The sequence below is a fragment of the Ylistrum balloti genome, unplaced genomic scaffold (genome assembly GCF_031769215.1).
Source record: "Ylistrum balloti isolate Yb309-2 unplaced genomic scaffold, AGI_CSIRO_Ybal_v1 Utg369612, whole genome shotgun sequence".
Lineage (NCBI taxonomy): Eukaryota > Metazoa > Mollusca > Bivalvia > Pectinida > Pectinidae > Ylistrum > Ylistrum balloti.
Window position 1 is genome coordinate 316,299 of NW_026781887.1, and position 24,559 is coordinate 340,857.

The following is a 24,559-nucleotide window of genomic DNA, read 5'->3' on the forward strand; positions in this document are numbered from 1 at the left end:
GTGCAAAAGGTATTGTAATTTTAATACTGAGCTCAAATAAATCCGTGTGTTCCAGCCAATGGTGTGAGAGTCATAGTATTTTGAGAGATTTCATCCCTCACGATTCAGGAAGTTGCTCCGGCCAATAGTATGTGTGCCCTACGGTGTTTTGCGATATTTCACCCCTGCAGGAGGCTGCTCTATACAACGTTGTGCGAGTCCTACAAAATCGCAAGCCTTTTATCACAAAGATAGAAAAGTGAGTTTAGACAGATTTCAAAATGAAAATGTGGGGGACCAACTCAAACGGAGCCATTTTGTCGCCGGAATGTCATTGTCCATATTATCGATCGATTTCTGATTTTAAGTCCGTGAATGAACTACAAGTATTATGCTATTGTGAAATGGCTTTTAATAAGTTTGACAATTTGTGTCCAGTCCATTTTGTACATGTAAATAAAAATAAGAATAGAATAAACATAATCAAAGTCTGTGTACTAGTCAAACAGACTGAAAAGTAAAAACCTATAACGAACTAAGTGAATAAGAAAGCGGATATTAAGAAACATGCTCGGTGTCGATATTTAGACGAAAGGCCAAAGGGTCTTAGTAATGTTTGCATCGAAAGACATCTTGCAAGTAAACATCAAAACGACAGTGATTTTGCAAGATGGAGGATGAGGTACACGCTTTTGGCGACATTAATTATTTTCATTGATTTATTTCAAATTATACGAAGGTCTGTGCTTATTTAAGTCTATTCCAGAGATTTTTGTCAGTTTATTCTGTTGTTTGTGATACGTTTACATTCGTCAACTGTTTGTAAATTTCCGTCAGGGGATTTTGCACGTACGTAACTGCTCTGTTACATTGGTAGGTGATATATATATATACCCAACTGAGCTGTGACATGACGGTGGGAGGGCGCCCTAGTCGCAGTACCTCGCAAGAGCGGGCATGGAAGTTCTATCCTATTGCCCGAGACAGGACTGTCTTCCAGATAAAGAATTGCTGAACTGTTCGTTTTTCCCTGGTGGAGCGTCTACTGATTTATGCTTAATCCTAACTAGTATATTGATGGTGTCACAATAATGGATGTTTCGATGCCCTCGTATTTTTTGCATTGATTCTACGTTTTTGCTTTTGATAAGTAATTAACTTCTAGTGTGTTATTGCTGGTAGCTGCCCTTCTACAACTTTATAGAAGAATATGAGACGTTGGTGTATTCATGTTTGAAGTGTTGGAAGGTTTAGTCTACTACTGTTTAAGCTGGTTTACAAGTGGCATTGTGTTCCTTTTCATAAATTTATGGCGTTCAAAATTACAGAAAAAGATACAAAGAGCTATTGGTTATTTATATTTAAAACTAGCAAAAATCGCAGTGAAGGCCCAGTATTGACCTACAGCCAGGGACGTATAGGCCTAATCATATAATATTGATCGGGTTGAGCCAGAGACGTATATACGTCTCTGGGTTGAGCACAACCCTGCATTTGAGGGATGATTACTGCTTTGGGTAGTCTCAGATAATTTCGAAGTAGAAACACATTAAGTTCTTTTAAACATTTGCAACATATGAAGGTCAATCAGTAGATTGTATATTACTGGACCTGTATAGATGAACAGAGTTAATGTTGGTAAGTAGGCCAATGGGGACCTGATCAAGAGAATTGGAAAGCTGACTTGGAAAAAATTACTTTAATTGTGATTGCCTTCTTTCAAACACTTCAACTAATCAACCGCTCAATGCATGATTTATTTATGGAAAAGAAAAAAAAGGGGGCATTTGGAAAAGATTTTAAAAAACTGAGGTGCGTTAAAGGTTTTATTTTTATATAAATCAAAACTTCAGATAATCACTGTACTCATTCTTTCCTTATGGTGTTACTTTGCAGAGGATTGAGGTGTCCAGTAACAATACTTTAGTTGATGGCTTTTTTTTAATTCAGCAATTGTCACAAATATTCTTATAGAAAGCTATCAATGCAAAGAGGAGTCTTGGCTAATATTCATCACTGACATGGTATATGTCAGAAACCTTTTTGCCAGTCATAAATATTCCGGTAAGAGAGGCTTTGGTTATGGCATTTAAGATATATAGATATCACCCAGTTGAAAATAAATACCATATTCAATTGTTCCTGGTGAGCTGACAGATTTGGGAACTTAAACCAGAAAGAGATAAATTACAGCAATATCTATTTGTACGTATGGTATATTGGCAATTTGGCTTGTAGCTTGTTCACACTGTGGGAGTATTTTCTTTTTCAGATACGTGCATCATTTATGATATTAAACAACTTATCAGAAGACTGTTTTACAAAATGTGTGGTTCGTTTAGATCAGGACAGTTTAACAAAGAGAGAGGTATGTCTTCTTCGTTTTCCAATATTGAAACCAACAATTATAATATCATGGTCATACATTAGTGTAATTATACAGGGTTCTCACACCCCATTTTGGGACTGGGGCTCGGAGCCCTTTGAATTGGGAAAAATAATGGTGTTTTCCTTAGAATTGGGAAAACTTGGGGTCTAAATTGGGAAAAAAAGATACTATTTTGCATTGGGAATGGGGCCGATCTTCAGCCCCAAATCTGGCAGATTGATAGCCCTGTTATATGTACATGACATCACATATTCTATATTTATTTCCAGCTCCATATGCATTTTCTTTGGTGTGTGTATATAAGTATACTCGTCAATCACCTTTTAATTTGCAACTTTGTTTTGGTTCAGGATATGGAGACATAACAAAATTGTATTCTCCTGAGTCATATTGATTGGTCCTAATATCTGTCCATTGAGAATTTGATTAAGTTCATTACATCATTTATTTTTGTCTATGTGAAAAGTGGAAGCATTACAGATTAGTTTAATTTACAAGGTAAATGTGTAGGAGTCATCAAACTTCTATCATGTTCATTGTGTTGATAAGTTGGCTATTACACTCATGGATTCTGGAGTTAAAATTTCCTATTGAGGATTTTCATTGATTCCTGAATCTCAATTATGACGTAATTGTTATTTCATAAAACAGAATTAGTAGAATTCTGGTATTTAAAACCTTAAAATCAGCAAGTAAGGTCAAAGTCAAAAGATATCAGAATTTGCTATTGTCATAAATCTATGGTAATCTTAAAATATTGATCTTAAATATACCTTACTCCTGATGAACAGTTCATATGGATATTGAAAGAAAGGTAGGCTTTCTTAGTACATTGTATCACTAATTAACAATCTAAGAACATATTTGAACACATATTAGTACTCTCCAATACACTTTATTGCATTGACTGCATGATGTGTACAATTTTCTCAGTTACCACATTGCAATTTGTGTGGGATGCTTGATGTAATTTTAGTACATAACAGTTTCTGAATTCCTCATAAAGCTTCCATCGAATCAAGACGAGATTTGAAATGTCATAACCAATGAAAGTGTCTTGTGTACTGATATTACAGTGTTAAATGCAGTTGTACAATTTTATCCTTTTCATCATCTTATTTTTTTCTGTATTTTTCCAGATATCATGCGTGAATAAATGTTACGACAAGAACATGGCCTATATGACAAATTTTAAGAAGTTCTGGATTAATAATAATGAGGAACATGCCACTAAAGACAAAACATGGAAAGATGGGAGATAACTCTGGAATGAATATTTCAACCTCATGTGCATTTCTATTATATATATGTATAGTGATATTTTCTGTTTAGTTGCTGATTAATTGATAATTAAAAACATATTTGTACATTGTTTTATATATGATTATTATAAACTTGTATAAACTTGTAAAGGAAAGTTCATTTGTTTATCAATCTGATAAAATACCTATCCTAATTCGTATTCCATTACTCCCTGTGAAGGATCTGACAACATCTTAATCTGGTCATATTTTGGTGAACTTTTGCGTTAGCCAATTAAGTTACCACTAACTGAATCATGAAAGTGATTTAAAGTGAAAAAGTTTGCATTATCCTATTTGTACATTTGTCATTTCATTGCAACAGATCAACCAAAGCTAAGGCATGTTTATGTGCCAATCTGATTAAAATGCAGATACCTTTTGTCACTCTTATTCAGAGAATAATGGAGTGAAATTAGGATCTGAATATAATTCAGATCAACATTCTTGTTGTTATAAAATGAAATAATGGATACAACCTTGCAAAGGTCACTAGAACATGACCCCTTGTCAGATATTGTCAGATTCTCTATGGTAATATTATTCTTGATTGGCGCCAATGTGAACAGCCCATTATTTCAATACCTCCGCTAGGATTTGAACCCAGAACCTCTGACTTGCTAGTCTTGTGCTCAACCATTAAGCTAAAGATGTCATCATTGTAGCCAAGTGACATATTGCGGTTAGTATTTACCAGGTTTACAGAAAATGTATTGTGTTAACAGGCAGTACAGTGACGAACATTGGGAAGAACTTGTGAATTGTTCATTCAGTAGTTCGTTTTGATGGGTTTAAAATGATTGAAATGAAAATCATACAGAAATTTAAATAGTTGAATCACATACTTAGGAACATTTTCTTCGTGTTCGTATATCAATAAAATAGAAGTTCTTATAACACAACCAGTGGAAGATTGGAGTGTGACGTTTCGATTACTACACAGTCATCTTCATCAGACAAATGACGAGTGATTAACTACTAGCACGGAGATACGTTCCACACTTTACAATGGGTAGAATCTATTTGTTTTTTAAACCGTAACGGACATCTGTTAAAAGTTACACAGCGGTCACCTTTAATATCATACTGGTTACCGCCTTTAAACTCTGGCATAGTGCTACCTTCTGACGAATTCACTTGCCGATTTGTACTTGGTGAGTTGCCTACAGGTGCATATTTGCAAACTAATAAGTATACTCTCGTGACTTTCAAACGACGACAAATACTTCTATATGTATCATGTAACGGACACTGAGACATTAAAAGGTAGAGGGGCCATGAGAAACTTACATATAATCTACTACATATATACTATACATACACACATTATATGCGAGTTTCTCATGGCCCGTATGGGCTTCCGTATGTACCTGTTGAAATAAGGAATAAATGCAAAACGATATGTATAATTCTAGAACTTTGGGCAGTACAATATTTAATAAGGTATATAATATAGAGTAAGTATGTAAAGTATCGTATATGCTAAATAGAATATCTTATATAATTGGATATACTCAGTACAAACGTGAATCGCTTTAAGTTATTGCTCTTGTGTTTAAATTGTTTCCAGAATATTAAATTTAGAATAAATGTGAATCCATTTGATTTTTTTACAATGTAGTCAGAGCCAAAGTGTACACCCTGCATAATAAGTTAAAAACAAAGTTAGCAAGAAAATGTTTTATATGAACTCCGCAAAAAATGTATGAACAACTAATACTGCATATCTAAAAATGACAAACCAAAAGAATTATCCTTTCATCTTTAGAATACGTGAAATTGCGCCCGGTTGTCTTTTATTCAGGAAGTAACGGTAATCTAGTCACATCAGATATCTTATTATTATACTGTTCAAGTATGCTAATTTATGATAATATCGTACGTTTACAAGATATATGTAATTGGATATATGCTGGATCAACATTAATCTGCGATTGCTTGGCTTGACATGATTTACAGCGAATGGACTGGGAATTTAAACTTTGATGATTATAAAATGTCAGAACAGAAATTAATTTAACCTGTACCAGTGTTTGTTTAACTTTTCCTGTTCGGTTTCTGGACGTCTTTTATTTATACCGATGTAATCTGCAAAGTCAACTTGTTCAAAATGCGATTCGCTTATAAATCTCCAAACCCAGCTTCCAACCTCTCTATAGGATATTGTAAGAAACCTTTTTCGTGATATTGTATGTATTGTGATGAGTAAGAAAACCACAACTTGATTATTTCGTGTTAAGTTGATTATTTTGGAAAGTATTTAACACCATAAATTTGCGTGAAACACCATAAAGCAAGCTGTGCTTTGTACAGTTGATGACTACCTGTATTTTAATTACCCAGGATTCCAGGCTCGTGCTGAAGTACTAATTATTATCCTCTTTATTGCCTCCAAAATGAAGAGTACAAAAGAAATGGAACACGTTATACAAAACATTGAGAACATTTATACACGATTATATAATAGAAAACACACATGCACAGTATCAGAGTATAGAGCATATTAGTTCGTATTAGTCTCTGTAAAGATTCATTTTATTGTAATGAGACTATTAAATAAAGTACGTAGTATAGAAACATTACATCATGCATATGTAATGAGACTATGAATTCAATAATGTACTTTTATAGAGTACACGCTTATACGTAGTATACATACATTATATTATAATGAGACTATGACGTCACTTTTGTAGTTAATTTACACGTGTACATGTATCTAGAGTACATGCATAGTACGTAGTATACACACGTTATATTATAATGAGGCTATGACGGCACTTTTGTAGTTAATTTACACGTGTACATGTATCTTAGACAACACGCATATATATAATACATTATAATGAAACTATGAAATCAACATTGTGATTAAATTTATAAATAGAATATACACATCATAGGTAGTATAGATTCGTTGCGGTTTAAACTTTGAAGAGATAATGTGGCTGAGTGGTAATTACGACCACACTGCTGATAGTACACCTTCGACATTTTTCCTATAGCTACTACTGAATGTTTTTACTTGGTTTCCCACTGGACTTCTCACCAGCAGTCAGCTGTGTATTACTTTCTGTAGGTTAAGGTGTCTCGATACATATTTCAGAATTTGTGACATAATTCTGTACATTCGTTAAAATTTGAAACAACATTCATGACATAATTTATCGATTTCTTGTAATATGTGTATTTTATTGCAAGCTTCCATAATATATGCAACTCTATTTTTATGAACAAGAGTAAATTTGTTAAATTAACTACCGCCCTCCATTCTCCCTCCATTCTCCCTCCATTCTCGTTCTTCTTTCAACAACACAGACTCATTGAGTTTTTTCATTGCAGTTTACTCGGAAGGAAAAGTACTTGTTTGAATAAATGTTAGAAGTATGTCTGTCAATGTGTACTTATCAATAATTCTTAAAACATCGTATAAAATTCAAATTTTGTTTAAGTATCCATTCAGCATTGATGAATACTGTCTCCTTAAAAATATATTATATGTCAAGGTATTTTTGTTTAAGTGGCACAGTCTTCCGTAAAATAACAGTTTCTTTGTATCTATATAACTCTCTATGGATGTCTATCCAATTAGTCCACAACACATGTCAGTGCGTGTTCTGTTATAAAATCCCCGAATTGCTTTTTATTTATGAGCTATCTCTAACACCCTGAGCAGTAAATTTATTCTTAGATAAAATCAAAAGCTCACAAATATTAAGTGCTGATGTATACACAATTTGTTTGATAAGTTTACCAGAAATCACTGGCTTTGATGCACTAGAGTATGCAACACTCTTAATTAAACACGTTGTACCACTTTTTAACTTATTGCATGCACGTCGTGTTCGTTCATGCCCAAATTTTCAAATTCCGGTATAACTTATCGCATAGAAAACTGTTTTGAATTTGAATTTTTGTGTTTACTAAAACACATTAGTTTACTTTTGACAGACGAAGACAAAATCTTACATTTTGTTTACTATAAACCTCGCACATCTTTAACATACGTTCTAGATCATTACATTTGTTACTTAGGTAGCAGTAAACAGTTAATTTGCATTTTTCCTGAAATTATTTGTCATGTTTGAGATATACAGGTATAGCAGATTGGTTATGAAAAATACATCATTACATGTATATATATTTATAAACTATATAACAATTACATTAACAGTAGAGAGATGAAATTTGTGTAAAAAAAAATTTCCTCTGATTTCTGACATTTGATTGTCATGGTTACCTACTGAAAAAATGCTAAAAATGCAAAAATACTGCTAATTCCAACCCAACACTACAACTTTCTAGGAGAAATTTAATTCTAAACACCTATCTTACAATCAACAACACTGTCATGGTAACAAAGTACTTACATTTCAGCAAATTCCAACTCGGAAATTCTTCATAACATGACCACATGTGAACACTATGAAAATTTCACTTCCTGTAAAGCTAGTTTTTGGTGCGTAGACACAGATTCGAGACTGCCCAAATAGTAATCTCCAACACAAAGCTAAAATATTATCCTGAAAAAAATGAAACCCCACATTGTCCACTTTAACATGACAGGACCAATTTTAGCAAGGATTTTTTTTTCATTTTTAATTAAAACCTTTATAATGGGGTAATCTAATGAGCAAAAAAATCACCCATGGCCACACCGAGAAACTGTGTACTGCTACCTTATGGGACATATGTCGTCAGCTTAAGTATGTCAGTACAGTTACTCTAATGTTAACTACCATGGATCCTTTACCACTCTGTTCAGTCTCCAAGCCCGACTGCCAACCTCTCTATACGATATTGTAGAAATCCTTTTTCGTGAAGTTGTATGTATTGTGATGATTAAGAAAACCACAACTTTATCATTTCGTGTTAAGTTGATTATTTTGGAAAACATTTAGGACAGTAAATTTACTACCTTATTTTAATTACCCAGGATTCCAAGCTCGTGCTGAATCACTAGGTTAAAGCTTTAATAATTTCTTTTCTTGTTTGATACAGCCGATGCTATTATTTTTGCTGAAGTTTATACAAATAATACGTTAGGTCATTATGTATTGTTATTACATAACTGACCGGTTTTGTTTTACGGCCATGTTATAATTGACATATCGTAAGACAAATGTATGATAACACTTGTGACGTTATGACTCAAACGAGGTTATTCATTTACGAAGACTTATCATTGTGTCGGAAGTAAAAACGTACTGCCTTGTCTCTTATCATTGTGTCAGTAACAAAAACATACTGCCTTGTCCCTTATCATTGTGTCGGGAGTGAAATCGTACTGCCTTGTTCCTTGTCGTTGTGTCGGGAGTAAAAACGTACTGCCTTGTTCCTTATCATTGTGTCAGTAGCAAAAACGTACTGCCTTGTCCCTTATCATTGTGTCGGGAGTGAAAACGTACTGCCTTGTCCCTTATCATTGTGTCGGGAGTAAAAACGTACTGCCTTGTCCCTTATCATTGTGTCAGTAGCAAAAACGTACTGCCTTGTCCCTTATCATTGTGTCGGGAGTAAAAACGTACTGCCTTATCCCTTATCATTGTGTCAGTAGCAAAAACGTACTGCCTTGTCCCTTATCATTGTGTCGGGAGTGAAAACGTACTGCCTTGTCCCTTATCATTGTGTCGGGAGTAAAAACGTACTGCCTTGTCCCTTATCATTGTGTCAGTAGCAAAAACGTACTGCTTTGTCCCTTATCATTGTGTCGGGAGTAAAAACGTACTGCCTTATCCCTTATCATTGTGTCAGTAGCAAAAACGTACTGCCTTGTCCCTTATCATTGTGTCGGGAGTAAAAACGTACTGCCTTGTCCCTTATCATTGTGTCAGTAGCAAAAACGTATTGCCTTGCCCCTTATCATTGTGTCGGGAGTAAAACCGTACTGCCTTGTCCTTTATCATTGTGTCGGGAGTAAACACGTACTGCCTTGTTCCTTATCGCAAAGTGTTTTTTTTACCTTTCAGAAATATGAATAAATGGAATTTATTGAACTCGTCTAAAGGTTCGTGACTTATCGAATCACATTTACTCATTTAATGAATTCCCTGTAACACCGACACTGATTAAGATCCTCTGTTTATCACAAAATCTGCTTGTAAATCAAGTGAATTTGCCCATGTAGTATTTTTGCGTATATATGTCATTAGTTTTCGTGGGTTATGTCTGACAGAAATCGATTGTGTATAATGTGGGGAAATTAAAGGATGAACTCATGAAATCCGTGGAAAAGGCGTAACATTTTAAAACCAGCTAGAATGATACGTCATGAAAGTTAGTTTACATCGTGTGGAGATGGACACGCCCACCAGAAAGTGACCTAGATTTCGATGCTTCACCTAGATGTTTGTCATCCCCAGCATTAGACGCTGCTTCAGAGACGCGAGTTGTGCGCATGCGTAGCTCAATCAGGGAGTGAAACAGAAAACATCAACGATGTAAGTGAAAACCCTAGAATTAGGTAAGTGTAAGTTTACTATTGATTGGATAAATAACATTTAGTTATTATTTATATTAGTTTTGGTTTTTACCGCGTCCCGACACGCCGGCGATGTTTCGAGACAGACAGCCAGATTTTCCCGGTGTTGACAGTCACCTTTCGGACGAAGTTGACAGACGATCGCGATGAACTGTTTGCGAAATAAGCCACACTGTTACCTCAGCTAAAAGACAATATGAAAATCAATGAGTTTTAATTTACACATTTGATTGATTTTTGAACAATTCTTGCTGAAAAAAAAACAGATGAAAATAAACCGCTGGTGTGGTAACATGTTTCGATTTGCATTCATCGGTAGCATCTGTTTGACAGTCTCATTGTTAATTAAACAGTGTTGCATATAAATAATGTGCTGTATACGTATGTCACAATCCCTTTAACTATGGACTTAGATATCAAGTACGTGATTTAATATACCGTTATGTTTTCAATTAAGGTCATCAAACTGAATCTTCAGAATACCGAGGAAGTGATGAATGAGTTCTAGCATTTGATTTCTGAATAAAGTATTTATTATTTTTTTTTATTTATCATTGAGTTAAGTTGCATTTAATTGACTTGTCTTTGACCTTTTTTATCAAGCTCGAACTTGACACAGTTTTTCAATTTCCCCAATACAAGTGTTGAACATTGAGTATTGCGATGTAAATTTGTCGAGATTAACTTGCTTGTCATGTAGAGTTTAAAAGAAGGTATATAATTAATTCTCCTTGACATCATAACATTCATGGATTATGATTTACCTTCAGCTGCATAGATTCCTTAGCTGTAATTGATTTCATACCTGAAATGAGTAGACCCTCACTTACTCACAAGTTCAGCTATCAGGTCAAAAAAGATGCACATATCATAAGGCAGTGAAAAATCTTAAGTTTGAATGTTTTGATTTATGGTTACCTCATCATAGATGTATGACTATATGTTAATCTAATTTAGTATACACCTGTAATGCGATATGTAAGTAAAATTTTATTGTATTATGTCATTCTAATGTTACTGTCCTGAGGAGTTGTTGTTTAACTATGACAGTAAACCACAGAGTATCCAGGAATTATCCAGGTGGTCTGTTGGTGACAATATCTCATTTTAATTCCTTCTTAGAATTGAACCAGTACCCTGGTCACCAATGGCTAAGTTAAAGACAAATGCATTACTGCTATACCATAAAACCAAAGCAAACAATACTTTTAATTCATTGTTAAAGATGTCCTTGCTAGCTTCACAGCTTCAAATACTTGTGACACATCATGATATTGTTATTTGTGAATTACTGCCAAACTGCTTGTTCCTGTTAATATATTGCCTTATTGGTTAATAACAGGATATTGTCAATAAATGCACAAAAAAAAAATCCTCAAATATCTTATTGTTTTTCAGCAGGTCAGGTATTACCTTTTGTGCACATAGCACCAATACATAAAATCCCAGCTGGCATATATATAGAGAATGCAGGCATTGAAAATAATTCTCAATCAATGATTTTGCCATGGTGACACAAAAACAAACAATAATAGCATATATATATATATATTACAAACAATCATCCCCATGGAATGATATAAATGCCTGTGCCTTTGTCCACCAGTTCCTTTTTGGTTTCTTCCAATTCCACTCTTACTTAATCCAGCTAGTGCTTCTTTATAGAAAGTGCTCCTCTGTGTTTGCATTTCAGGTCAAAGTCACAGTCAATTTAGATAGAAAATGATATCTTGAGTTCTTTTTGGCCACTCAGATTTCATCTGGTGCTTCCTTTAGGAAATGTTATAATAGCTTGTAATTGGTTTTCAGAATCGAATTTTATTATGTTAAATACCATGCCATTTAATTAGTAAAATCCTGTACACTGTGCCAGTATTTACCTTGACTACAAAAAATCTAGTAGGTTTTGCTTATCTGAACACACACTGTAAAATTTTACCAATGTATTGCACAAGGTAATCATTGTCCATACACCATATAATTTGTATTATTACCGGTTACTAAAAAACAGTACAGCTATTACATTTCTTTCTGGATCAGAATTACATAATGATAGATCATGATCAGTTTTAAAGACAAATGTTAATTACACGACTGCTTTGAATATTTAATTCAGGATGTCAAGTTTATGAACAACAATGCTCTTGTGTCTTTTTACCACAGAGGAAAAAAAGCACCAGCTTATAATCTTGAAAATATGGTAATCGAGCTGGGGCACAACAAGGACATGTCTAATGACCATATATTGTAGAGCTTGACAAAGTGAATTGATTATAAAATATACATAGAACAGGTTTTGTGTGGGTTTAAATACCACAGGCCTAGAGCAGTTTGAATTATTGAAGCATTCTATTGAATTGAGTTTTGAGTTTTCCTTTAGGTTGTTCTCAAATTGCCATTTACTAAATGATGGTATGTTACAGAATACACACTACTGGTATAACCACATATTTTATAAGCAATGATTGATCAACATGGACCTATGACACCATGACCAGCAGATTTTGGGAATGAACGTTGTGAAGTGTACCTGTACAAACATGTGAAAAAATTTCTTAACAGCTGCTTCTCTTCTGACAGGCCGTGCATTATACATTCGGATACAACTGGTTTTATGGAATAACAGCTATTACCACTCAGGTACAACTGTTTTTTGAAACATGGGACTATCTCCAGCATATTATACAGCGTATGGTTCAGAATCATTGCCAATGTTGTTCAGTTGTTGACATGTGACTAACTGACTTTATACAAGTAATTTGATACATATTATTGAAACGTTCCTATTGAAGAGTTATTTACATATGAATGACAAGCTTGGTGTATATATATTTGAAGTGTTATTGTTGATAGCACTAGTACTGTAAACCCCAGACTGAGGTAAACATTAATAATGTTGCATTGTAATTTGTTATCGTACTACAATGTATACACATTTCCCGTTTCTTTGTTTTTCAGGAGAAATAGACAAACACAAGGACACTAGTCACATACCTTGGCAGGGTATTGAGTAATAAGCCTATGGAATTATCAGTATTGCTAATCTAGAAGACACAATGAAAGAACTACAGCAGATTCAACGAGAGGCCCCGTCCAGGATGATTTCATATTTATTCCAGTCAGTTCGAAATGAGAAAAATGTTATGATGATGGTTAGTGTATTGTTATTAATGTATTTTTTTTTCATGGACATCATACTTTATGCTTCATTACAAAATACTAACTTACTAGACCAGAAACGAGATGGGCCGTATTCACCATTTCACCCTCTATCTATCAAACTCATCATGACAGATCCTGCTAGTCACTATATCATTAACCCAACCACAGAATATTTTGATCAAATAACGCAATTTAGTAAAATTTTCTATTTCATCACTCCAAATGTGATAAGTACATTTCATCTTGTCCTGGGACTATTGGCAGCAAAGTTTGTTTCGTCAGATTCATTGAGGAATCGCAGACTTGGTGTTGTGTTGTATGAAATTCGCAGTTGGTTGGATGGTTATGATGGAGTAGTGTACCGCAGTCAGTCTGGTAAAAGTCTGTACAAGTCTAACAGGCACACATTTGGATATTTAGTGGACTCTGTATGTGATACAACAGCAGGTATAGCTTTGTGCTTTGGTTGTTTGTTTTATTTGTGGAAATGTCCACCGGCTTCCAAAGCAACTACTATTCCAGAGGTTCTGCCTTGGACAAAACCTACAGAAAGTAATACACAGCTGACTGCTGGTGAGAAGTCCAGTGGGAAACCAAGTAAAAATATCATGTTCTTTAAAGTGCTGTGTTTTGGATTGATGCTGGCACTGGCTTCTCTGACATGGGATCGAACAGTTGAATCATATGCCAATGTTCTACAGAAAAACCTGGAAACTACACAGCAAACGGTAAGAATATGAAAAAGTGTGTTAGTTACTTAAAGTATTGTGATTGTATTGTTCTGATCAAAGATATAAAGTAAACAATAATATGTGATGAAATCAATCATTTAACAGTTACAGTATTTATACATATATTGTGTCTTTGAAATCATTTGCATTTGTGTATAAACACAAATGTGACACATGTGTTATAGAAATAATAAATTTCATTATCTTGAGCTTATGCTGAGGTATAGCATCCATCATCCTACCATCTGTTAAGCTTCAAAGTTTGTGGAAGAAAGTTACCTTGGTCTGGTTTTAAATTGCAAAGTCACATGGCCAGGCCTGGGCCAGATATGTTCATATTAGATAAATACTTCTGATGACCTTTACCATGTTTAAAGTTCACAAGAATCCAATCTATTCCCTAAAATTGCCTTATATGGGAGTATCCAGTTTTGGATAAACATGAATGAAAGTTCAAAACTTTTCAAACAAAAAGTTTTCTTCAGAAACTGCAGGATAGGTGAGCTATACAGGCCTATTTTGTCTCTTTTTGAAACCAACTGTGTTTGATCAATGTGGAGCTGATTGACCAGTTAAGATGAAGTTAAAAGTTTCCTGATGAGTCCTGAACACCATTTCAAAATTTTTGATTAGTACTGTTTCAATGGAATGTAGAGGGTTCTTAACATCTGAGTTAGTCTCACAGAAAAAAAAATATGAGTTTGAATCCCAAAAATCACCGACATAGAACTTAACTTCAGACATTGCAACCGGCTTTATGTTTGACTTTTTTCCTGTTGATTACTGTTAACAGTAGTGATATGTGAACACAATGGCAAGAGTGGCAGGTTTTGTTTAAAACATTTCAGTTATTTTATGGCAACTTGTGTAAGCTTTTGTAAGCTTTTAACAAGCAGCCTATTCATTCTAAACTCCATTTAATTTGATTTTGTAGATTTTTTATTGACATTCGCGGGTAGCTTGAGGATACCGTGTAAAAGGTCATTTTAGATCTTGTGTACACATACTTAGGTTTGTGTACATTCGTAATTGTGTTTTGAATGTATACCTGTCAAATCCGCAGTTTTAATCTAGAGCCTCTAGTTTATTTACGTAAATTTGACAATCTCCATTGTACAATTTTTGGTCATAAAGGATATTTCTAAAAATAAAATGGAATACTTTTAAAGTGAGTTGATGTGAGGTTGTAATAAGATGTACAGTATGGGAAATACAGTTATATTTATCAATTCTTCTCTAAATTTTGATACAGCTGTTTAGCAAGAGGTTGGATACCATGTATTGCTTGCTATACTCTGTAAATTTTGATTTTATTGCAAAATGAAATTTTATTAGATATAAAATAAAACGTAACAATTGATAATGATATGTATGTAGACAGTTTTGGTCATCTAAAATAATGTGTAGAATAGTACACCAGTAGCATGGACTGTCTATGACAGTACTTACTTAAACTGTATTGGCTACAATTACACCATTAAAATTAAAATTAAATTACACCAAGTTTACAGGAGGTCCATCAATGTCATAAGATGGCTGTCCACATGAAAACAGTTACTGACAAAGTACACAAAGTCTTTAATGCCAGAAGTTTCAGAATAAATTATCTCTTATGAAATTTTAATATGAATGAAGAGATGAACATGTATTTGTGTGACATTGAACGATGGGTTTTAGGTCTGGTTTATCAGAACTGAGAACATTTAATTATAATTGTCCACAATCAGATAATATACTTCTAATCTAAGTTAAATTATTTTTACTGTTGTAAATGATATGTTTTACTTGACCTCCAGGAGCTACAGACAACAGTCTTACATTCGACAGGCACATGGGTAATAGTATGGATGTGGAGATTATGTGAAGGACAAGCCATGTTGCAGATGATTCTAATTGCAATCTTCATTGATAAAGTGTGGGTAAGTTTAAGGTTTGGACAAACCATACTAAAGTTGTGGTAGTACACAACACACCAAAAACTGTGCAAACATTGTGCATGCATGGTTTGTGTACAACTTGCATTCATCATCTGTGCGATAGGATTGCAAATTTTTGTGAGGTTTGGTAAAAAAAGGTTTATTAATATTATGGATTGAAAGTTAAATGGAAAACTTGTGTAGTTATGACTAAATGGTGACCATAGGCATATTAAATATTAATTGGTAATTTCAACAGTCATTTTTGGCTGGGTTGCACATAGTGCAAATCCCTGTTATAGTATGGTGAATGTTGGGCGGGCGGGAAAAGGGGTACCAGTTTTGTAGAATCAACTCCTAGAGTTTTTGACGTAGAAGCTTGAAACTTTGTAGGACGTTTATATATATGTTGAAGATGTGCACCTCCAATTATGGAATAATGCTGGACGTTTTTCTGGATTTTCCGGGCTTTGGAACTTAGTCATTTTCCACAATTTGGCAGGGAAGGGCCCTAGATGTACATTGTCTATTTTTTGAACATCTCCGAGTCAAAAATGGCTGCAACTTCTTCTGCACCAATTCATAGATACAACCAAACTTTCTCTCTTATAACAAATATTCTACATACTCGACAAATGAAACACCCTTAACTGTCTTATAAATGCCATATAACATTGCACTCATTCCACAATCTGGCCAATTGCGGCTTTGCCCCATTTTTAATATGACATTTATTGAAATAAAACCAAACACTGCATTCATTAGACTGTAGTGTCATACCTCTGAGAGTGGTGAGTGGTGTGCCCCAGGCAACTGAAATTACCTGTATATGGGTATATAGGTGACTGGGTCAGTGTCCAATATAACGAACACAATACTTCAAATTTACCTGAATAGATATTTTTTCTTTACAAAATGATAGATAAAAGATAGCAGTACAGATGTAACATAAATAAAATAAATGAAATGTAAATAAAATTTCCTTTGCTGGTCACATGTGGTACTTTAAAAACAAAACGCTCTTAATTTCAAGTGTATCGAGTGTACTTGTTAGATCTTCATGTGTCTGACCTATAAATGTATGTGTTAATAAGGCTGCACTCTTTTATATTGAGGAAATAAATAAGCCCTATCCCACTCTTATATATTAGTCTTTTCTAAATTGATGTAAACCACAATAGAATCACACATCTGTGAGCACAGATGTAGGATATCAAATTCCATCTTGGTTCCATATTGTGTACACATTATACATGCATGTAAAGACAATAAATGCACATTGTACATCATGTGATATTGTATAATCCCACAACTGTAAATATCTGCTGTATATATGACATGGAAAAGTATGTATACTGATACTGAGTGAGATAGGAGTCTCTCAGCCTGAAAACCTCTCAACCTGAATGGAATAATCCTTTCATTCTTTGTCTTCAGGAGTTAGATAGGAGTGTAATGATTTGAAAAAACACCTGAGGTTACATAGATTGACACTCTAACCGACTAAGCCAATTCAAGTTTCTAATATTCAATTAAAATTGTGTTTATACTGAAATAAATGTGTGCCTTTAATTTTCACAAGACTTTACTAATAACATGTTTGTGGCAGTTAATTTTTCTCAGCCTCAGACATGTAAACGAGAATAAATGAAATTGGTTATAGACAGTTGTTGGTTTAGAATTCTTGGATAGAGATTTCACTTCATACCTAATTATAAGAGGGATGTAAAACATGATTCTACTTAGGTGATGATAGTCTTATAATACAGTGTATTGTTGATTTGTTGTCAGGTAGTTTCTATGAGAAGGGAATCCTGTCTTCTTTTAATACCTCTCCCTGAGAAAACTACCTATGTAATTTCTAGGATGATATATTTGTGGGGTCGTGTTATATAATGTTACTGATTTCCCATGAACTAAACAACCAAAAACAACAGCTATAAGTGATCAAATTTTATTTTTGTTTAAGCATATAAACTAGATTTCAATCCTAATTACCTACATACGGAAAGATTTCTGTCAATATATGATTCTAATTTTAGCTCATCTCAGATTGTCCCTCCAATTTGCATGTGCTCAACCTATTTGATCCAAATAGTCAGAATACCTATGCACGAGGTATATATATATATGAATCTGTATGTTTATGAACCAAAGGATAATGTTTGAACTTGATAGAGATGTTGAAAATTTTGTTTTGAATGTGAAGTTTAATTTTTTCAACATTTCCTTTCAGGAATTTTTGAATCTGATTCAGTATTCAGGATTTATTATCCTTGGAGCTTTGAATATCTTTAGTGAGATTCATATTCGCCATGTAAGTATGAAGTCTAACTCAGCACTGTTCATACTAAATGGAGGTTTACACATCACTGTCTTAAAGTTCATCCAATATGTTGTTGCAAATTCATTGTTGTAAAGTAAAACTGAAGTCTAGCTACCATTGCATATTCATATAATTTGTGCCTATATATTTAACTTTTGTTCACCTGTACATTTTTAAGATTCTGAAATATATTTTATGACTTTTACTGAAGTAGATATAGTGATATGATTTAGTAAGTTTTTGTGGTTCTATGCGGGCATCCAAGATATTGGCAAAGATGATGCACAGATAGTAACAATGTTATAATATGCCATTTATAAATCACAATGTAAAACTAATATTTATTTTGTTTAATTCAAGGCAAAGTTAATCATTGGATTGTAACAGAAGAAAAGAATAACAGGAGCAGTTCTGTATACAGTTCAAGGTTCCTATCTGGGACAAAGTGTTAAATTTGTATTTTAATCTATCATTTCCTTTTGAATAAGGAAATGCATAGAAGAAATTCATCAAAGCTGAGAACATTTCCATCTAAATGCAGCCCTTGTATTAAACCTGCACCAACCATGTGTGAGAAACTTGAAGCAATACATACATGTTGTGTATTTATTATTCAAGTGTCTGTTCGGTTTGTTAAATGGAAACTTTTTGTAAGTATTAGATGAACCTATGGAATTAGAAGTCAAAGGGAAGTAACTCCAAATTTTTTTTCGACGTTAAAACACAGTCTTGCAGAATACATTCCGTTATTTCTAAGTAAGTCATAATATATCAACAGAATATGTGTGAATTATTTTGAGTTATGAAACAAAGTTTTTGTTTTTTAAAGGGACACTTGTTAATAATTCTGAATGATAATATGACAAGATATTTCATATTAGTATTATGTACTGTTATTATAGAAAGTTCATCTTCAAGAGAATCTCCTATGAACTGACAGCTATATACTTCTGTGATGGTTGAGTTGTGATTTTTGGTATCATATGTATATATGCTATTAAACATGAAGGAAATTTTAAACCAGTTTCAGAAACGGGTGGCTAAATCATAATTTATAAGTTATACCTAGATTTAAACTGATGGAGACTGATATTTGCTTTATGAATGATTTTGTTTTTAATTTTGTATTCACCTATATATGTAAATTACAATTTGTATTTATAACCATATTTAAAATCAAATGCTCGTTTTTACACACCCGGTTGACTTAGTGTATAACTTGATAATGATTGAAATTCTGACGGAAAGGGATAATTTTTATTTTTATTTTGTATGTATGTATTTGATTTGTGTATAATACTTTTAAACAATTCATGTTGCCATAGGAGTGAAGGTTTTACATGTGTAATCAAATTGTTTGTATTTATTTGGATGTACAGTAATGTTTGTTGGCAATGTGTTGAGATTATAGAGAATGACCTGTTTACCATCAGAGCCAGACCTTGGACTACCATATAGATTATATATCCTATATACTCAAAAGGATTGAGGTAAAGTGTAAAACTGTCAAGCTGTGTTATGAGAAACGGTTGTTCAGAAAAAACACTATACTATAGTTTGATACAATCATGTCAAATCGACTGCTGTTGAATGTGTGAACTCCTCAAAAGAAATTGTAGGTATGTTTTTATGTAGAATATCTAGATTATAGTTTAAAATGTAATTGAGGTAATAATTTATTTAAATGCCTCTGTGAGGAATCAAACCCTTAACTTCTGGCATACTAGCAAAAGGTTTAAAGTTTTCTCTTGTTGAGTGGTATATTGTGGCTACTCTGCTTGTTCTACACGTGTAATAATAATAAGTCAACATGTTTCATAATGTGAATCTCAGAGGCTTTATTTGCCTAATTTTTTTTCTAAATAAACAAATAATTCATTTTCTATTCAAAAGTACAAAATTTTATCAGTTTGTTCCAATATAATCAAAATCCAAAATATCATAGGAATATAAAGAATTATCAAAAAAGAAAAAGAAAATAAAAAATTGACTGCCATTGTTTTCATGAAAATATAATGGATTAAATTCATGGCCCCTTGGAATATAAGTTTTTACATGGTGAACTAGCATTTTTGTTTGAGAGTTAATTCCTGTCCTCGTTCAAACACTTGATATTTTCAACAAAAAATCCCCAATAATTTCTAACGATTGATAGTTCATACCCTTTCTTTTCTTGTCTTGGAATGACTTTACTTTAGGCAATAGTGACACAGATTTCCAACCAAAGGGGAATAACTCTGTCAAATTTATTACTTGTATATGATATACCGGTATAAGTCTTGAAATGTATCTGTGATGTTTAGTTAGTCATTTTATCCCTCCGTCAGGTTGATCAATTGTATGTAACATTTGTTTTACATTTAGTATTTAAATATTTATGTTTTGGTAACTGTAATGTTTAAATTCTTCCTCGTCAACAGACACAGCAGTTTTTAACTTTGTTTTCATCACCACTAATGATACTTGTTTTAAATTTGTGAAATTTACAGAAAGACAATACCTCTCTTTCTATGTGGTCAATACAGTATTGTTAAGGAGAAATCTTTTCCTCATTTTGATATATGTCATAGAGCAACTTTTACTTTCTAAATGTTTTGAGAATCTCAATAAGTACTCATTTTCCCTTTATCTTTATATAAAATTGCTCTCTGTCGAAATTATATTATTCTGGGGTATTGGTTGAACCATTTACAACCAGTATTTTGTTACCTCTGTTATCATGCCAAGCGATACCATAGTGTATGTTTTCAGGTTATTATTTTGTCTTGTTTTAGGCCACAATATCAAAGCAGTGAGCTTATATATTATCTTTCTAAAAACTGTCTTCAATTTAGTGACAAAGTGTTGTTCTGACATGCTGTCTGGTCCAAAATTATCATTATTACACATGACTGTTCTTAACAGTGATGATTTGTCCTAAAATTATCGGTTTTCCCCAGAATATACTTCTAATTCTATAGCTATTATAGATAATATGATTATGGAAGGATCCATGTATGATATAGTTACACAAATACAGTTTTCTGATGCCTGTTGAGCTTCCAAAGTTTCTTGTTAGCAACTGACAAGACCTGCAGTATTGTATTTAAGTAGTAGCACTCGAATGTTAGATCTGGTATGGTTTTGACCTTCCATAAGTTACCTCATGATATTAACATTGTATGATGGTTTCAGTCATCGTTTCCACACTAAACTTTGTTTACATTGGTTATTTTGTATTTGATTAATAATGGAAAGATTTAGTATGATACAATTTATTTTTGTATCGTTTTGTGTATTTGGAAGATGTATATTTTATCATTCTTTCATGACAAATGCTGGGTGAGGATATAGGGATGCATATATAGGGTTAGTAGTTGTTTTTGAGTTCTAGTGTTGTAGAGTTAAGGTTGAAGTCACTGTTGCGACTTTGAGGAAATGTTCGTCAATGCTCTAGCAGCTCCATTTCTTGAGGGATTTTGATTACACATCTTTATTGGGCTTAAGTTGAGGTGGAACTGCAAGAGAATTTGTATTGCTTACAATGCCATGTTTTTACTTTTTATTTTTGTGTTAGTATATATATATGTTTGCGTCAATAATATTTTATTATTTTAAATGTTTTGTATTTGTCATAATTGTATGATATATACACTAGGGTTTTTAGGGTACATATGGCTGTATATCCTGCTATAACTTTATGCCATGATATCACCATATTCTTAGCTTTTAATGGTACAATAATTGTTTACAGGTGTGGTTATCAAAATATAAAGTAAAGCATAATATTTAAGCCAAAGCCTGTAAAATAAAATTTTACATTCCAGATCAACAAGTTTATATTCTACCAAAGTTCTTGTGAACAGATTTGTATATTAAGCCACTTCTTGTGAACAGGTTTACATAATATGTTAGTTCTTGTGAACAGGTTTATATACTACCTACATTCTTGTGAACAGGTTTGTGTATTAAGCCACTTCTTGTGAACAGGTTTACATAATATGGTAGTTCTTGTGAACAGGTTTATATACTATCCACTTTCTTGTGAACAGGTTTGTATAATATGTTGGTTCTTGTGAACAGGGTTATATGATGTTAGTTCTTGTGAACAGGTTTATATACTACATTACTTTCTGTGAACAGGATGATATATTATGCCTCTTCCCAGGAACAGGATTATATACTTATACTACGCAACTTCTCATGAACAAGTTTGTATACTGCAATATTTCTTGTGAACAGGTTTATTGACTACACCACTTTGTGTGAACAGGATGATATACTATGCCACTTCCCATGAACAAGTTTATATACTGCGCCACCTCTTGTGGAAATTTTATTTACTGCACCACATCTTGTGAATATGTTGACAAAGGTTACTGGATTTTACTTGTGTTTGGCACACAATATAGGATTAAGACAATGGTGTTGTATTATTATTGAGTTATTGGTGTGCTCTACCTTTAAATACTGTCAGTTGCATGTGATATACTGTACCTGTCTTTCAAATCCATCATTAACTAGATTTTTATTTTTTGAGCCATATTTTCCATATTTGTCTTGAACACAACCTGTCAATTTGATGTGGATTTATATGGATAAAATCAGAACAGAAGAGTGGAAATGGTTGTTGATTCTGATACTCAGACATTTGTCCTAACAGTTAAGATTAGTTAATTATCATAGATTAGCTCAGGTGATAGAGCCAACGCCGTTCATTCAAGTTGGGTGGTTTGTAGGTTCCTCCACTCCCCAGCTGGATACCTCAGGTATGCAGGGTGATTGAGCAAGAGAGAAAATCCGAATCTAAGTATCAATCACCACAGTCTTCAGAGTGGTTGTTCCTTGTATTTATTTAATGCCGTCTACCAACCACTCTGCAGACTGTTGTGATTGATACTTATATTCGGATTATCATAGATTATTTACAATTGTATATTGTACTGTTTGTTAATATATAAGAAGAATTATCTTTCAGTTGTATTTTGTTATTTCTAATTTTCAAACATTCAGTACCACCATCAGATGGTCAGCTGATCAGATCGCTTACATCAAGTGTCTGTCTGTCTTGCCTTAAACTGTTCTTGTTGCCACTGTTAGTTGAGATGTTAAGGATGGATCATTTTCAAATTTTATGTGTAGGTTTTCCCTTTGGTCCGTTGTTGTACATTGCCCCAGTTTGGATCTGATATGCAAAAAACCCAAGATGGAGTACAGTTGGCCATCTTGAATTTTGACAGGATCAGTTTGTTATTGCTAATTCTTGGGAAGTACTTGATGGATAATTCTCAAATTTCATATGTAAGTTCCTTTTGGTTCCTTGTAATGCAATGGCCATTTTTTTTTTCGATCTTATCTAAGAAAAAATAATGCAGATATACATTGTATTGTTATTTCTTGAGAACTGGAAGGATCAGTCTTATATTTCAGATGGCATCATGGTCGTACACATTGTTATTTCTATTTCTTGGGAAGCACTGAATATATATATATCATATTTCTTAGGTTCCCTTTGGTCCTTAGTTGTGCGCTTTTGATTCTGATCTGTATTTTGGAAATGAAAGTTTCGTATGACTATTTTGTCAGAAATACTGAACCTGATCTCTGTCAAATTTTACATATAGGTTCCCCTTTATTCCTTGTGCCTGTTTGGCTATCTTCAGTTTCATGAAGATTATTATCACTGTTCCTTAGCACCATTTATAAATTTGATACAATGAAGAGCAAGAACAGAAAAGACTGAAGAGAAACAATGTTTTATGGGATTGCTTGTACAGTGTATTATACCTATAGACGGATATAGGACCTTAAATGAGTTTTCAAATCATGTGAGATTTTATAAAACTTGTCTTAGAAGTTTTTTATTTGTGCAAAAGGCTCACAAAAAAGAAAAAATTCAGGACAAGTTTTTATAAAACCTCATATGAAATGAAAACAAATTTAACATACTTTTTATCAAATAACACACAAAAATTCAATTTTGATAGGTTTTAAAGTAAAAATGTGGAGGTCAAACTCAAATTGAGGCAATCATTTTGTGGTGTATTTTCAATTCATGACATGGTATCATTGTCAGTATTGTCTCGTCACAATTAATTTCTGACTGCAGACATAGTGACAAATAAGCAAAAATGTTAATTCATTGGAAAAGAGGTAGATGATGTAATATATTATACTACTACTCACTGTGTGCAATTGGATTAGTATAATTTTTAGAAAATATAGAGTTCATATCATACTGGTAACAGTTAAAAACTGCATTCCAATAGGACACTATTTGTTTTTATTGTTGTCA

General features: G+C 33.2%; 1 protein-coding gene and 1 long non-coding RNA gene across 4 annotated transcripts; both read left to right on the top strand.

Annotated features, from left to right (window-relative positions):
- The first annotated feature begins 678 nt into the window (after positions 1–678).
- On the top strand, positions 679–3,735 carry LOC132547128 (uncharacterized). 2 transcript variants are annotated; one of them, XR_009554092.1, is made up of 3 exons: positions 679–718; positions 2,252–2,347; positions 3,508–3,735. It is a non-coding gene; the product is annotated as an uncharacterized LOC132547128 (long non-coding RNA). The 2 variants fall into 2 exon arrangements; XR_009554091.1 differs by lacking the exon at positions 679–718 and adding an exon at positions 900–1,617.
- Positions 3,736–10,084: 6,349 nt separating this feature from the next.
- Positions 10,085–23,234, top strand: LOC132547160 (ceramide phosphoethanolamine synthase-like). Of its 2 annotated transcripts, none has more exons than XM_060210918.1 (6): positions 10,085–10,132; positions 12,574–12,790; positions 13,109–14,040; positions 15,840–15,962; positions 18,196–18,276; positions 18,646–23,234. In XM_060210918.1, exons 3-6 carry the CDS (start codon positions 13,207–13,209, stop codon positions 18,667–18,669), a joined length of 1,062 nt encoding a protein of 353 aa, XP_060066901.1. In that variant the 5' UTR covers positions 10,085–10,132; positions 12,574–12,790; positions 13,109–13,206; the 3' UTR covers positions 18,670–23,234. The 2 variants fall into 2 exon arrangements, with proteins under 2 accessions (XP_060066901.1, XP_060066908.1); XM_060210925.1 differs by having other exon boundaries at positions 10,104–10,132; positions 12,731–12,790.
- The last annotated feature ends 1,325 nt before the right edge of the window (positions 23,235–24,559 follow it).

Excerpts from the sequence above, each read along its gene's own strand:
- LOC132547160 (XM_060210918.1), top strand. The coding sequence starts at position 13,207 with ATGAAAGAACTACAGCAGATTCAACGAGAGGCCCCGTCCAGGATGATT. Across the intron at positions 15,963-18,195 it reads TCTTCATTGATAAAGTGTGG|GAATTTTTGAATCTGATTCA; the intron begins GTAAGTTTAAGG and ends ATTTCCTTTCAG. Across the intron at positions 18,277-18,645 it reads GTGAGATTCATATTCGCCAT|GCAAAGTTAATCATTGGATT; the intron begins GTAAGTATGAAG and ends GTTTAATTCAAG.